The sequence below is a fragment of the Lonchura striata genome, chromosome 1, assembly GCF_046129695.1.
Source record: "Lonchura striata isolate bLonStr1 chromosome 1, bLonStr1.mat, whole genome shotgun sequence".
NCBI lineage: Eukaryota > Metazoa > Chordata > Aves > Passeriformes > Estrildidae > Lonchura > Lonchura striata.
The window spans coordinates 32,266,466-32,280,215 of record NC_134603.1 but is presented as its reverse complement, the minus strand read 5'-3'; the positions used below and the strand labels follow the sequence as shown (position 1 = coordinate 32,280,215).

The following is a 13,750-nucleotide window of genomic DNA, read 5'->3' as shown; positions in this document are numbered from 1 at the left end:
GAACAAAATAATATTTGAACCAAGAATAACATCAAACTGATCCTCTGCTCTTGGAAGATTCTGTATAGGTCAGCTATGAACACATTTCTTCATCTATTTGAGTATGTTTAGTCACCTTACTTGTAGAAAACAAATACTAAACATGCTATGAAAACAAAATCAATTTTTTAATGATTATGAATGAATATAAATTACTACACCCTTCTCAAGGCAGCAGAGAATTTGGCCCAGATAGTTTTACAGAGTGAATTAATTTCTCACCCAGATTTCTAAAAGTAATGCCTTTTGTTAGGGCAGAGTCACAACTCAAGCACGTTCAAAAAGATAAAGTAAGAAGCAAAATAATTATTATCTTTTCTAATGAAACTGCAGTTCTTAATGTAAGATCTATACTGAGGACAGGAACTGTAAAAATCCAGAGTTCAAAAATGGACTAACTGATAAAAATCATATTTTTCAAATTCTGATAGAGGGCTATTTCAAGCATCCATGCTGTGTAAATTGTGCAGATAAAACTCAATGCATGTTTAAGATATTAGATAGAGTCTATCTTCTGTATGATACATAAATGTTCTGTTTAAATTTGAGCATCTGAGAGCAAGGGGAGAAAAGCTAGAAACTCAATATATTTGCCATATAATTCCTAGATAAAAGGCAGGACTTAATAGTCAGATACACACAGTAAACTAAGAATCACCTACCTCAGAAAACAGACTAACTTACTTGAGTCAAAGAAAAAAAGATCTACATATTAGTATGAGAAGTATATAAAGTAAAATTTTAATTTTGACAGCTCTCGAATTTTTAAACTTATTTAAACTTGATAGATTCAGGACCAGGCTTTTAGAGATTAATACGGTGGGCAGCCTTTAAATCTGCCTTTACATATAAATTTTTTTAGCAAGTACTTGCAAACAACCATTTGAACACAAGTATGTATGTGTCTCCCAACTCAGCCCTCTGCACATGCACATACTGCATTCAAACTGACTGTTATAAATACATACTGGTGTCTTAATTACAGCCTTGAGTTTTGGCCTACTGTAATTTTCAGAAGCACAATGCAAGTCCCTGTATCACAGCTCTTATTGCCATGTTGTTTTTGCCACAGCAGTCATAACAATTTCCTCATGGAAGAAAAAGAGAAATAGTGTCTTAATTTTACACTCTATCAAACCTTACTCCTACCCCCATCTGAAAGATAAGATGGGTATTAGAGCTAAATACCCATAATTATAAAAATTACCTACAAACATATATCCTTATTACTAAAAAGTTGAAATTTGATACCTGAATCTGGATTTTTCAAGAAACTATCAGTATAGTATTTTTATAGGAGGAAGAAAGTCCCAAATTTAAATGAAAATATGATTAATAATGGTTACTTATCTACCTATAACTCTTAGTGCTTAGAGCAATAAATAGGAACTCCAGATGATAAAGTGCTTGCTCAGTAAATTTCTGCCAGTCAGAGCACCTTCTCACTTAACACATCTTCCAAAAAAACTCCTGCAAAAACCTACACATAGAATTAAGCTTACTCCTTTATTAAAGGAATAAACCTTCCTAATCCAAATTCTAGAGCAGACAGTGGAACATTCTAGTCCTGGAATACCAGAGCTAACAGTTCTGCTATTGACTGAGAGACATTTCTCACCTGAGGAAATTTCTATTCCTTACACCCAACATAATTTACCTGATGTCCAGAGAGCAGAAAGGCAAAGGCCACCACACTTGTGCTTGTTTCCATTCTGCTGTGCTTGTAAGGTCAGTCTCTCTAAGCTCTGACAACTCTTTACTCCTCACTTCTTCTGTGCAAAACCTTCTATCCTCCTTCCCAGTTTTTGAAGTGCTACATCCCCCACCCCTTTCCCTCTTTTCTGTACCATCACCCACTTTCTTTTGACACTATTCCTTTGTGTCCTAAAATGACACTGACATGGAAGGACAGAAGACATGATCAATCTGACTTACGTACTCCAAAATGTCATTTATGCTAACAAAGACTTTCTGATTTTTCTTATGATAAAGAATCCACCTGGAGGGCAGACTTCTAGAAACCCTAACTGCGGTGTTAGGAAGAACCCCTTCTCTCCCAAGTGCACTGTTTCTAGTTTTCCATTTCACCCCAATTGTCTAAACTTATTTTCCAGAGACAACTAGAAAAAAGGGTATAAGAAGTTACTAGCATTTGTGGTCATGACACAGACAGCTATCTTGTAGAACATGTCTGAAAATTGTGAAAACCACTAGTGGTCAGGAACCAAGTATGTGTAGGATCAAAGCAATATGAGAAGGTCCTTGAAGGGCCAAGAGCAACAGCAGCACTACATCCTTCAGGTCATGCCTCCCAGGACAGATTCAGGTCTGTTTCACATATTCTGTCAAGTATATAATCATATTATTAGCAAGACATGATACTAAACTGCTAAGAGAGTCATAATAAATTCTATCTCTTTCTTTGTTTTTCATAGGTCAAAACCTGCATAATCTTATTAATATCACCCTTGTTCTTCATTCATGTCTCTTTTTTTATCTCACAACACAGATCAAAATTAGATGTAATATCCTTCCGAGTCTATAAAGCACATAACTGGTTTTTTTACCACTATGAGCACAATGAAAAGAACGAGGTAAACTGAAAAACTGAAAAATTAAGAAAGTCAATGAAAGTCTGGATTTCAGAAGTGCAGGTAATGCAGACTTAAGTCATTTCACTGATATCAACTCCTTTAAAAGTAATAACAAATATATCATAGAATCAATAAAGTTGGAAAAGACCTCTAAGATTAGTGAGTCCAAACCTTGACCAAACACCACTACACCATACGAACTGTAGTACTAAGTGCCATGTCCAGTCATTTCTTGAAAACCTCCAGGGATGGCTATTCCATCACCTCTCTGGGCAGTCCATTCCAATGCTTAACCACCCTCTCAGTCAAAAGATTTTTCATTATGTCCAAAGTGAACTACCCCTGGCACAGTTTTGGTTATGTCCTCTTATCCTGTTGCCAATTGCTTGGGAGAAGGGTGCCCCCTTCCACCTGTGAACAATTTCTTATCCTACTAAAATTTTAAGCATAATATGAATGTCATATAACTCAAATCTCCTTATTGCTGAGAAATGTAAACAGCCAAAACCACACCATAACCACAGCAATTATTTTTTCACAGAAATGGAAAAAAAGGTAACACAATAAACACAATAGTGAAAAGTTACAGAAAGCCCAACAAATTTAATATGCTGCAACCTAAAACCAACCAGTCAGTGTACCCTGTGGTGCCAAATGCCTCCAGGAAGAGGAAGAGCACTTCAATTTCCATTTGCAACGAGGGATGCTAAAAGCAGCCTCGCACCTGCTGACATCATTTCCACCACTGTAACACGTTCAGCATCGCCAGCCAGCGAAGCTGAAGGTCAGTGATTTGCATCAGTTCTGCAGTATCTGGCAACATAGTGTGCAACACAGGAACAAGAGGCAAGGGCAGAGACAGCCCATGAGGAGCTGAAACTGTTACTAATCTACACCCTGGCCCTGCTGCCTCATGTGATTTGGCCACTCCAGAAATACTATGTACAAAACAGCTACTAAATATGCCAGTGTCTCGCTCAGACTTTTCTAGGATTTTTTTTCCTTCCCCAGTTTGCTCCTAAGTAGGGAGGAAATTCAAAATTATATCCAAAAAATACCATGAGGATATTCCTCTGTATTCCCCATCATCTGAAAGCATCCTAATTTTTACTTATTAAGTTGGACATCCATCTATGAGGTGGCCAGAATTAGCTGTCAAATCACTAGAAACTTACATGTTATAATCACATTATGAGTTTTAGCATAACCATACATTGTAAAGTTGCACAACAAAAAAGTTTGTGCCCTAGAAAGCAAGACTCAAAGATAGACTATCAACTTCATGGACAAAAAATTGCATCAATAAGCACTTTAAAAAACGTCACAAATTTGCCATCGCCTGTATTACCATGAAACAAATGGAGAGGTAGTTATCAGAAGCATGCTGACTGCAGAGAAAGACTCATGCAGCCTAAAAAGCAAATGCCCCAGAAAGATTAAGGAAGGATGGTGATACCCTGAAAAGACCTTCATAAGTTCTATATAAAGATCAGCAAATGTAAATTCAAAGATGAGAGACAAAGTAAAGTACAAAATTATCTACAGGGCTTCTGTAACAGAAACACAGGCTTACTTTTGGAAAGTGTAACATAAAAGAGCAGTAAAATAAAGAACAGGAAGAGAAAGCCCTTACACTAGAAATGTAGCTGGGTTTGACAAGCACATTTGTCCAAACCATGATATCTGTTCAGCATGTAAGGTATGGCTCATCACCTGGAACTGTGACCTTACCTTGGCATGAGCAGGCCCTCTTTCATTCAGAAGCTTATACTGGGGTTGAATTCTATTGAAACGGGCTAACTCATTTACCAGACACATTGGAGTTTTCTCTTTGGGGTTTGCCATGTTATCTTGGAGAGGAGCTGTAAATAAAGAGTCTGTAAAGTTTTTGTGGAGAAATGTACTCTTCACAACTTCACAAAGCTTTGCAACAGCAGCATGCTTAAAAAAGGAAATACTTTGGCTAACCACAACTTTTGCATATATGCTAAATACAAAGTTTAAATAGCATTTATATATTCATCACACGAGACTATGTAGTTCACAATAACAACTATTGATTACATGCAATTAAAAAAGCCCCAAAACTATTTCTTCCCAAAATGTCTTTATGAAAGATGACAGTGCAGGAGAGCACATTCATATTCTATATTTTCTATGTCACCATCTATGTCACCAAAGTTTACTGTCAGGAGTATACTGGTTCCTGGAGTTGACTACTCTTTCAGAATTGAAAATTCTGAGTTTTTCCACTCTTTGAAGCAGAAGTGGGTAGCATAGGAGTTATGAAACAAATACAGTAGATGAAACCCTGCAGTGCCCAGTTGTTTCTGCCAGCTTCTTCCCAGAGTTTTAGACTTTTCTCACAATACTGACATCACTCTCAGAACACTCCCATAGAACACCTCCCCCTTTAAGGATTTAGTTCTGCTTTCTTTAGACTGTTTTACTTTCTGTGGGTTTTTTGAAATTTATTTGTATTTATCCCTAACACACACACATTGTCACTTCTTGCTTAAATTGTTAGGACAACACTTCTGCATTTTATACCTAGTTCAGCATAGAAACTACAGCATTTATTGGGCCACAAAGGAAACACCAAATACTGCCAAGCATTCAGAAGACATTCTGTTCTAGGGAAGAGAAATAAACTTGGAGACCTTCCTGTCCCACTAAAACTTCTCTATAAAAGATACACTGAGAATTTGACAAAATAGACATATTCTTTCCTGAGCTTTTATATCATTGATTAAAACTTCACTCCAAATCTGAGCTCAATAAAGAAACTAATCTTAATAAACAGTTTATTTAGTGAAAACATTTTTCTACATGAGTTTTCTCCTTTATTTTAATCCTCTTTAAGACCTAATTATTTTTTTTAATTAACAAGTCATCAAAAAGATTAATTTGAACACCAAAGAAAATACATCTGGACCAGCTTACCTGGTGAGTTGATCAAAGATGTGGGATCCACAAGGTTGGCAGTAGGACTGCTACAGCTGGCAGCTGATTCTGAAATGGATCCATTCATTGAGGATGGCAGACTCAGTGTATTTGTAGCTGTAACTGGAAGGGGTAGCACCACAGGGGCCATGGTGGGTCCAGACAGGTTTGCTGTAGTCTGCATTTTAACTTGTGCCATTGCCTGTCACTGCAATAAGTACATTGTTATCAGCAGAGCACTCTGTATTTTGAATGTCCAATGACTACAGTGGTATAAGCAACACTCCTTTTTTGCTCATGGATCCAGGTCACAAAACTGTCCACAAAAGTCATGCCTCTGCTAACATTACTTCCAAATGGAAGCACAGAGAAACAGAGCTCAGAGCCAAAGAACATCCCTGGAGAAGAATCCACATACCTTGGCTCCAGGTTCTGCTTTTCAATGCTAGGGTCACCCTGCCTGAAATCTAGAAGGAAGAATTACTATTCTAGAATTAAATTCTACACAATTATTCTGCAGATGAGATAAGCACTTGCCAGTATCTTCAAGACAGGATAACTTTGCAACCAACTGCCATAGCAAACTTGCAAACTTTTGCCATTGTTTCTCCAGTAAAGTGCACCTTATGTATAAAATAAGGCCACAAGAGAAAATCCCAATAATTTTTTTGGCCTGGTACAAAACTAGAAAAGAGAGGGGAAAAAAAAAGGAACAAAATAAGAAACAAACAAGCAAAAAAAACCCTGACCAATGATGTGAGTTCTTTACAAAAAATCACTGCTTATTCAGTCAACAGGTGAAGTACTTCAAAATTACTGTCAGAGGTACCATGATTTCCTAAACTAGCCTTTAACCCAATAGCTAAAACATTTACCTGGAATATGCCAGGTACTAATTATCTCTTCATCTGCCCAAATTAGTTTCTTTATTGCCCATACCTGTTCTCAGGCTAGGTCTACATGCATAAACAAACCAGGGTTAGGGCACCACTCTATATTATTCACTGGAGTATGCTCCTTGGCAAAATTTGGGCTACTAGCTGAAAACTCCTGCTGCTGCAAAAACTATGCAGGAGCAGTTTAAAGACCTGCAGGCATCCCAGGTAATCCATTCAATTAAGAGAGAAACCAGTCATTGTCAGTCATCTGGGAAAAAGGTTTGGGCTTCTCCTGTCCCATAAGGAGCAGGTTGATATATTGTACTCACTAATATGTACATAGACTGTATTATTTGGGGTTCATACACATGAGCTGATCTGTACAAAGCAGATAGAGAGACAAAACCTGTGAGAGCCAACAAGTGGCCTGGACAACTGGGACTTCTCCCAGCAGCTGCTCTGGTCCTGCTGGCTAAAGCAGCGCAGGGGTTCAGCTCTCACCATTCACAAGCTTAACACCAAGCTGTTTGCTCCTTCTGATGGGAGAATTCTCTCTCCCTGTCTAAAAAAAACCCCAAACAAACCCATTCAACACCTGAAATTTTCTAACGGAAGGCTTACTGAAATGAATAACCTATATAAAAATTTTGATTACCATCCATATTTTTGCCCCCGCTCCCCAATCCATTTAAAATATCCAAGTATTTACTCAGAGGGACAGTATTGCTGGATTAAGATCCCAAATTGCTCATTACACCTTGGAGTACAAGTACTTTAACACAGTTGCACTAATATAATGAAAATAATAAATCCTATTAGTGTGACTCTGTGCTTTGGAGAAGAGGTTCAGACCAGAATGCTATTTTTATTACTGAGGAAAGACAGATAATTAATTTAAGTCTCTGAAAAGGCAAAAGTAGAAAAAAAAATAAAACTGAGGTGCCATCACCTGCCCTTTTCATAAGTATCTTCGTTAAGATACTAATAGCAACAGATTTAACATATACATATGCAGTTAGCTGTGTTCAAAAATATGTACTAAATTCATACTTTAAAAATCCTACTATAACTTCACAGCAAAGGCCATACAAAACAGCAGTACTGTTAGAAAGGCCTAACTTAAAGACTAAGAAGTGTAAAATTATAGAAGTCTTTGGTACACAAATGTCTGCTTCTGATTTTAAATACATTAGTATAAACAGGAATTAATTGAATATTCTTAATTGTAAGCATTAAATTCAATGATGGCAGAATCAGGCTTTATATCTTAAACATATTTTAAATGAAACCAATATAACCGGAAATATCAACACAGTAATTGAAGTTTAAGAAACTCACAGTATTTACGGCATTTTATCCTTACAAACATGAGTATGAGAAAGGCATCATTCACATGATACTGCATGAAATACTACTGAATACCTGGTCTTGAGCCCTGCCAGTTGTGAATTACCACTTCAACTTCCAGTAATTTAAAAGTTTATTCTTCATGAAAGCAGAACTTACTAATAAACAAATAAAATATTATGTTCTACAATACTGATATTCTACAGGGAGAAATTGTGGGAGGGATCATTTCCTATTAAGAATAAAACAAGAATAATCAGTTTAAGAATAGTATTGAGGAACTACAAAAATGAGCAAGACAAGGTTTAGGGAAAAAAAAGACACTAAAAGTAAAGTACATAAAAATTAAATTCTAAAATCAGAATTTCTCATAACATATTAGGTGCTGGGTAGTTTTGTTTTTTTAAGCTGCAGAACTTCTAGAAGAAACTGTAACTGTAATCTGTATAAGCAAAGATGCCCAGGCAGTAATATAACTGTAGGGACTAACTCTTAAGCAGATGAGATATGGAGATAATAAATTTGTAATCAGTTCTAAAAATCCATTACTAGAGAGAGAAAGAAAGAATACAGTTGATATAGTGATGGCATGTCATTTTCACACTACCAGGCAGTCAATCTTTGATGTCATGACAAAAGATGACAAAAACTCTGTGTTCCACCTTTTCTGTACATTTTTTACATATATACACCAATGTTATACTGTTTCATAAACAGTGAAGCCAAAACATTTTGGGGCCTTCCAGCCACAAGCACAAATATAATAAAATACATGGCTACATAAAATGTAGGACTTGGGGGAGAGAGATTTCACTAAGCTGGTCAGAGATTAAATAAAGTTATATAATCAAAATATTTTTACATCTTCTATGCAGATATTTTTGAAAAATCTGACATATACAAAAGTGATAGTTCATTTAGGATACTAAGATTACAAGAATTAAGATTACAATTAGAATAGTCTCCACACACCCATTTCAGGTGGTCGTTACCCAATTCATATCTAGGAAATTCCTATACCCAAGTGTCTCCAAAGAAGCTTCCCTTTAAGTTCAGCAGTGGTTACAGTCACTTGCACCTCTCAGAGAAAGTTGGACTTCAGAGCTGTGCTTCCCAGCTTCGTGCCTTTACTCAGCTGCCATGTCAAGACACAACAGAAATGATACTTCCCAATGTTTTAATCACACACATCTATCCAGTCAAAGTCTGCAGGCTGCAGTGCTGCCCTTTTTGTAAGGCTACGCTGCTACACTCATACACTTATGAGATGCTGCAATGGTTTCTCCTCATAGCCTCACCCACACATATGCAGTAGAAATGCAATAGCAAACACATAAAGGGATGCAAATATACTAGAACTGCATTTTACTTCACTTCCCCTTTTGAGCACTTACTACATAGGCAGCTACACAGGTTTCATTAAACAGCTGACTTTCTTATTAAACAATGTGCAAGCTGTGAATTTTCCTGACAAACTAAAGATTACCAAATGACAAAACTCCTCACATTTTAAAGTGAAAATATTGCTGTAAAATAGTCCATTCATATTTTTATATATCAGGAAACACAATGTTGCTGTGAGTTGACCATGTTTGTATAACAGGTGACCACAAAAGCTGCCCTATGGCTCACCACCTCAGCTGGACAGGAGAGGGAAAATATAATGAAAGACTTTTGGGTCTAGACAAGTGCATGAAAAGATCACTCACCAATTACTGTCACATGCAGAACAAACTTAACTTGGGGAGATTAACAATAAATTCATTTAATCAAATCAGAGTAGCAAAAGAAGAAATAAAAAGTAAATCTTAAGAACACTTTCCTCCCACCCATTCTTTCTCCTCAGGCTTAACTTCACTCCTGAATTCCCTATGACCCAGATGGATGGCAAATGGGAGCTACAATCAGTTCATCACATGTTATCTCTGCCACTCCATCCTGCTATAGGCAAGACTCCCTCATATTCTTTCCCTGCTCCAGCATGGGGTCCCTCCCACAGGCGACAGTCCTGCACAAATTTCTTCAACGTGAGTCCTTCCCACAAGCTGCAGTTCTCGGTGAACTGTTCCAGGGTGGATCCCTTCCACAGGGTGGCATCCTTCAGGAACTGAATGCTCCAGCAGGGGTCTCCCACAGTGTCACAAGTCATGCCAGTAAATCTGCTCCAGCATGAACTCCTCTCTCTCCCCATGGGGCCACAGATCCTGTGGGTCTCCCACGGGCTGTGGGTAAATCTCTGCTCCACCATGGACCTTTCTGGGCTGCAGGGGCACAGGGCTGCCAAGTGTCATCATGTGCAGCACCACGGGCTGCAGAGGAGTCTCTGCTCTGGTGCCTAGAGCACCTCCTCCCCCTCCTTCTGCACTGACCTTGGTGTCTGCAGAGCTGCTTCTCTCACATATTCTTACTCCTCTCCTCTCCTCTCCTCTCCTCTCCTCTCCTCTCCTCTCCTCTCCTCTCCTCTCCTCTCCTCTCCTCTCCTCTCCTCTCCTCTCCTCTCCTCTCCTCTCCTCTCCTCTCCTCTCCTCTCCTCTCCTCTCCTCTCCTCTCCTCTCCTCTCCTCTCCTCTCCTCTCCTCTCCTCTCCTCTCCTCTCCTCTCCTCTCCTCTCCTCTCCTCTCCTCTCCTCTCCTCCCCTCCCCTCCCCTCCCCTCCCCTCCCCTCCCCTCCCCTCCCCTCCCCTCTCCCCTCCCCTCCCCTCTCCTCCCCTCCCCTCTCCTCTCCCATCCCCTCCCTTCTCCCATCCCCTCCCCTCCCCTCCCCCCTCCCCTCCCCTGCACTTTTTGTTGTGCAGCAACTTTTCCTGCTTCTAAATCTGTTATCCCAGATACACTACCAACAACACTGATGGGCTCAGCCTTGGCTGGCAGCAGATTCATCTCAGAGCCAGCTGGCACTGGCTCTATTGGACACAAGTGATTCTTCTGGCAACTTCTCATGGAAGCCACCCCTGCAGCCCCCCATTACCAAAACCTGGCCATGCAAAGCCACTACAAATATTTAGTTACATTTACAGATGCAGAATACTTTTTAAAATTGTGAACACTGTATCATGCTAAAAACACCATGCAGCATAAAGAATGAGTTAACACTTTTTCTGATTATTATTACTTTTTGTATTTTTCTGGAATCACTTTGGAGCCTTAGATCTCTTGTGACATTAAATATGAACTAAATGCTCAGGTGAAATGATTCTTAGACTATGTCACAGTAATTGAATAAATAAAGACAGATAAAGTAGATAAAACACCACAAAAGGCAGAAGGCATGGACAATGAGTTTTCAAACCAAACAGACTTGTACAATGTGGGAAAATTGCAAAAGCAATATTAGAAAGAGAAGTTATATGCAAAATCAACAGATAGAGAAACCAATGGCCTGAACAGTCAAAACAGAAGGCTGGACTTCATCTGTGCAGAAAGTGAAAATGCACATATGCAGTAGAGTCACCACACTTTCACATTGCTCTGTCACACAACTCAAGAGTACCAAATTTAATCTGTGCACAAGTATGTAATGGTGGGACGTATTACATACTTGTGAAGGACTTTACAAATGGAACAATTGAGGGCCAGCCACTGCTGAGCAAGAAAAATTACTTGACATATCTTGTATTTTATATAACCAAGTGTTCTGCTTATACCTTCTGATCAGTGTCCATTTTTCAAAACAGTATTACATTAATGATCCCAAATCCTTTTCTACAGAACTGCTACCCAGCAAGTTCTAGACTGTGCTCTCTTTGTGAATCCATTTCCTAGCTAATGAGACTTTGTCCTTGTCTTCCTTGAATTTTCTTATTTAAAAAACCAAACAAAACAGAAAAAAAAGAAAAATACAATAATTTATGTTTTCAAGATCACATCAAATTTTAATTCTAATTCCAAAATGTTTGCAAGTCTTCTCTAAGCCTGCTTTATAGCATCTCCAATTTAATAAGTGTACTGTTTCATCCACATAATTAATGAAAACATTGAAAAGTACAGGAACAGCAATCCAATAGACTGGGGGCAGTGTCTAAGCAGGCAGCAAGCATCTCAAGGGTTTTTTTCAGTTCAACCCCATTTTAGTTAGAAGCTTGTTCATGTGATTCTTCTGTGAAAGCCCCAAGTCACAGAACTCTAATAGTTAACAGCTTCCTAACTAAGAAGGGTTTGGTTTTAGTCTTAGCTTTAAAATTCCATTAAATGTTCTGTTCTTCTTCTATTCTCCTGATATTAATTCATTTGTTCAGTTACACAAAGCATATAAAACTGCCTAAAGGTAAAACATATTTCTGGTGTGCTATTTCTCACATTTTTAGCAAATATTTATTTGTGGACATTATTATTAAAAGTACTAAAGAAGGTCTAAGCCTTACACAATTTCTTTTTACTGTGTTATATCTGGCAGCTTATTTGCTGTTGACAAAAACCACACAGCTCTGGATTACCTTCAGAGCAGCCTAATTAGAACTTTTGTCTTCTAATATCAAGTAACTAGATGGCCACATAGTAGCAGTTTAGCAGGAGTATGACTTAAAGCAACAATCAGCAGATGATTATCCAGATTAATTAGCAAAATTTATCTTATTTATACATTTGAAATAGCAAAAAATAAAACACTAGGAATGAAATTGCACAGGGTCTCTCTAGTTTTTAAATTTATTTCTGTATTACTGCTGGTCACCGTTTGTTCTTCCCATTTGCTCCTCCAATTTCATACCTTTTTGCCTTATGAGGAGTTGTTTGCCAACAGCCAAACTGAACTAAGGACTTGCTGCCACAGCAAGGGACAATCCTGTGTCCTTTCTTCCCTGCGACAAAAAGCCAACACTTTCTGTTCACCTCATTGAACCAGTTCACATGGCAGGTAAGGAGAAAGCACAAAGGAGCATCAGGTCTGTACAAGGAGGGCCACAAGCTCCTGACCTGGAGTGGGTGCATGGAATTAGCCCTTTCAACTCCTGCTAATCAGCTTAGCTTTGCTGTCAAGCCATACACTGAAGTTCATCTCCTCCACACTGTTCCTCACAAAGCCCGTGATCTCATCCCTGATGATTACATCTTCAGAAACCTGTGGCCTGGTTTCTTTTCTTTTACTGTGCCTAGAGAATTTACACTAGAGAATTCTCTACACTAGAGAATCTTAGTTTCAACGAACATATGAACATAGCTACCAGCTAATTAACAGCTAAGTGATACATGACAGCAAGTGAAGTGATGCCTTAAAAGCATTTTACTTTGCAGAAGTATAAGATGGGTGCCGGAGAAATCACTAACTCTTTTCTTTTCATTATTTTGGTAAGATATTTTACAAGCAAAGGAAATGACACAGACCATTAGGGACTTATACACAAAATTTAAGGAGCTGCAAGGCTTACAGAAAAGTTCCCCTTGTTGCTCAGTGTTAAACCCAGTCCCTGAAGACTAAATACCACAGTTTCTTCTTTCATTTTGCTTCCTCTGCTCTTGGACTGGAGCAGAAAAGAGTTGTAGATAAAGCCCCAGGAAGGCAAGGAAAGGCCAAGCAGCTGCAGTGAACACCAGTTCACAACATCAAATCCTACCACACTTTCAGATATTATCACCCACAGAGGATTATCCTTTGCCAGCACTCATGTACAATGAATAAGAACCTTCCTGAAGAAAGAAAGGGAAGTATTTTTGAAAGAAGAAAAAATCAAGTAGGAAACAGACCAAAAATCTGCAGTCATATTTTTCAACCACTTCTTCAAACGACAGTCAGTTCAACCTCTCTTTTGAATTACTACACAGAACAGGCACATTAAAGCAACACAAAAGGACTTAAAACTCAGAAAACTGAGGTAGAAACTGCTTCACCTTGCATATTTCTTTCATTCTGAAACTGCATCTGTTCCCTAGCTTCCAATATGTTGAACCGATTTGGTACAAAAAGCATGCAAGTCTCTAAATCAATAACCACATTATCATTACCACAGAATCACATT

The 13,750-nt window shown here is 38.4% G+C and overlaps 1 protein-coding gene across 5 annotated transcripts in view; it reads right to left on the bottom strand.

Annotated features, from left to right (window-relative positions):
• STAU2 (staufen double-stranded RNA binding protein 2) overlaps positions 1 to 13,750 on the bottom strand; it is a 169,313-nt gene that overhangs the window by 143,992 nt on the left and 11,571 nt on the right. For 3 of the 5 annotated variants that reach the window (XM_021530598.2, XM_021530601.2, XM_021530599.3), the window contains exons 2-3: positions 5,577 to 5,784; positions 4,365 to 4,510 (exon numbers count right to left, since the gene is read on the bottom strand). In XM_021530598.2, coding sequence (XP_021386273.1) covers positions 4,365 to 4,510; positions 5,577 to 5,775 — 345 coding nt within the window. In that variant the 5' untranslated portion in view covers positions 5,776 to 5,784. The remainder of the gene's footprint in view (positions 1 to 4,364; positions 4,511 to 5,576; positions 5,785 to 13,750) is intronic. The other 2 variants (XM_021530600.2, XM_077783200.1) reach the window with 1 other exon arrangement.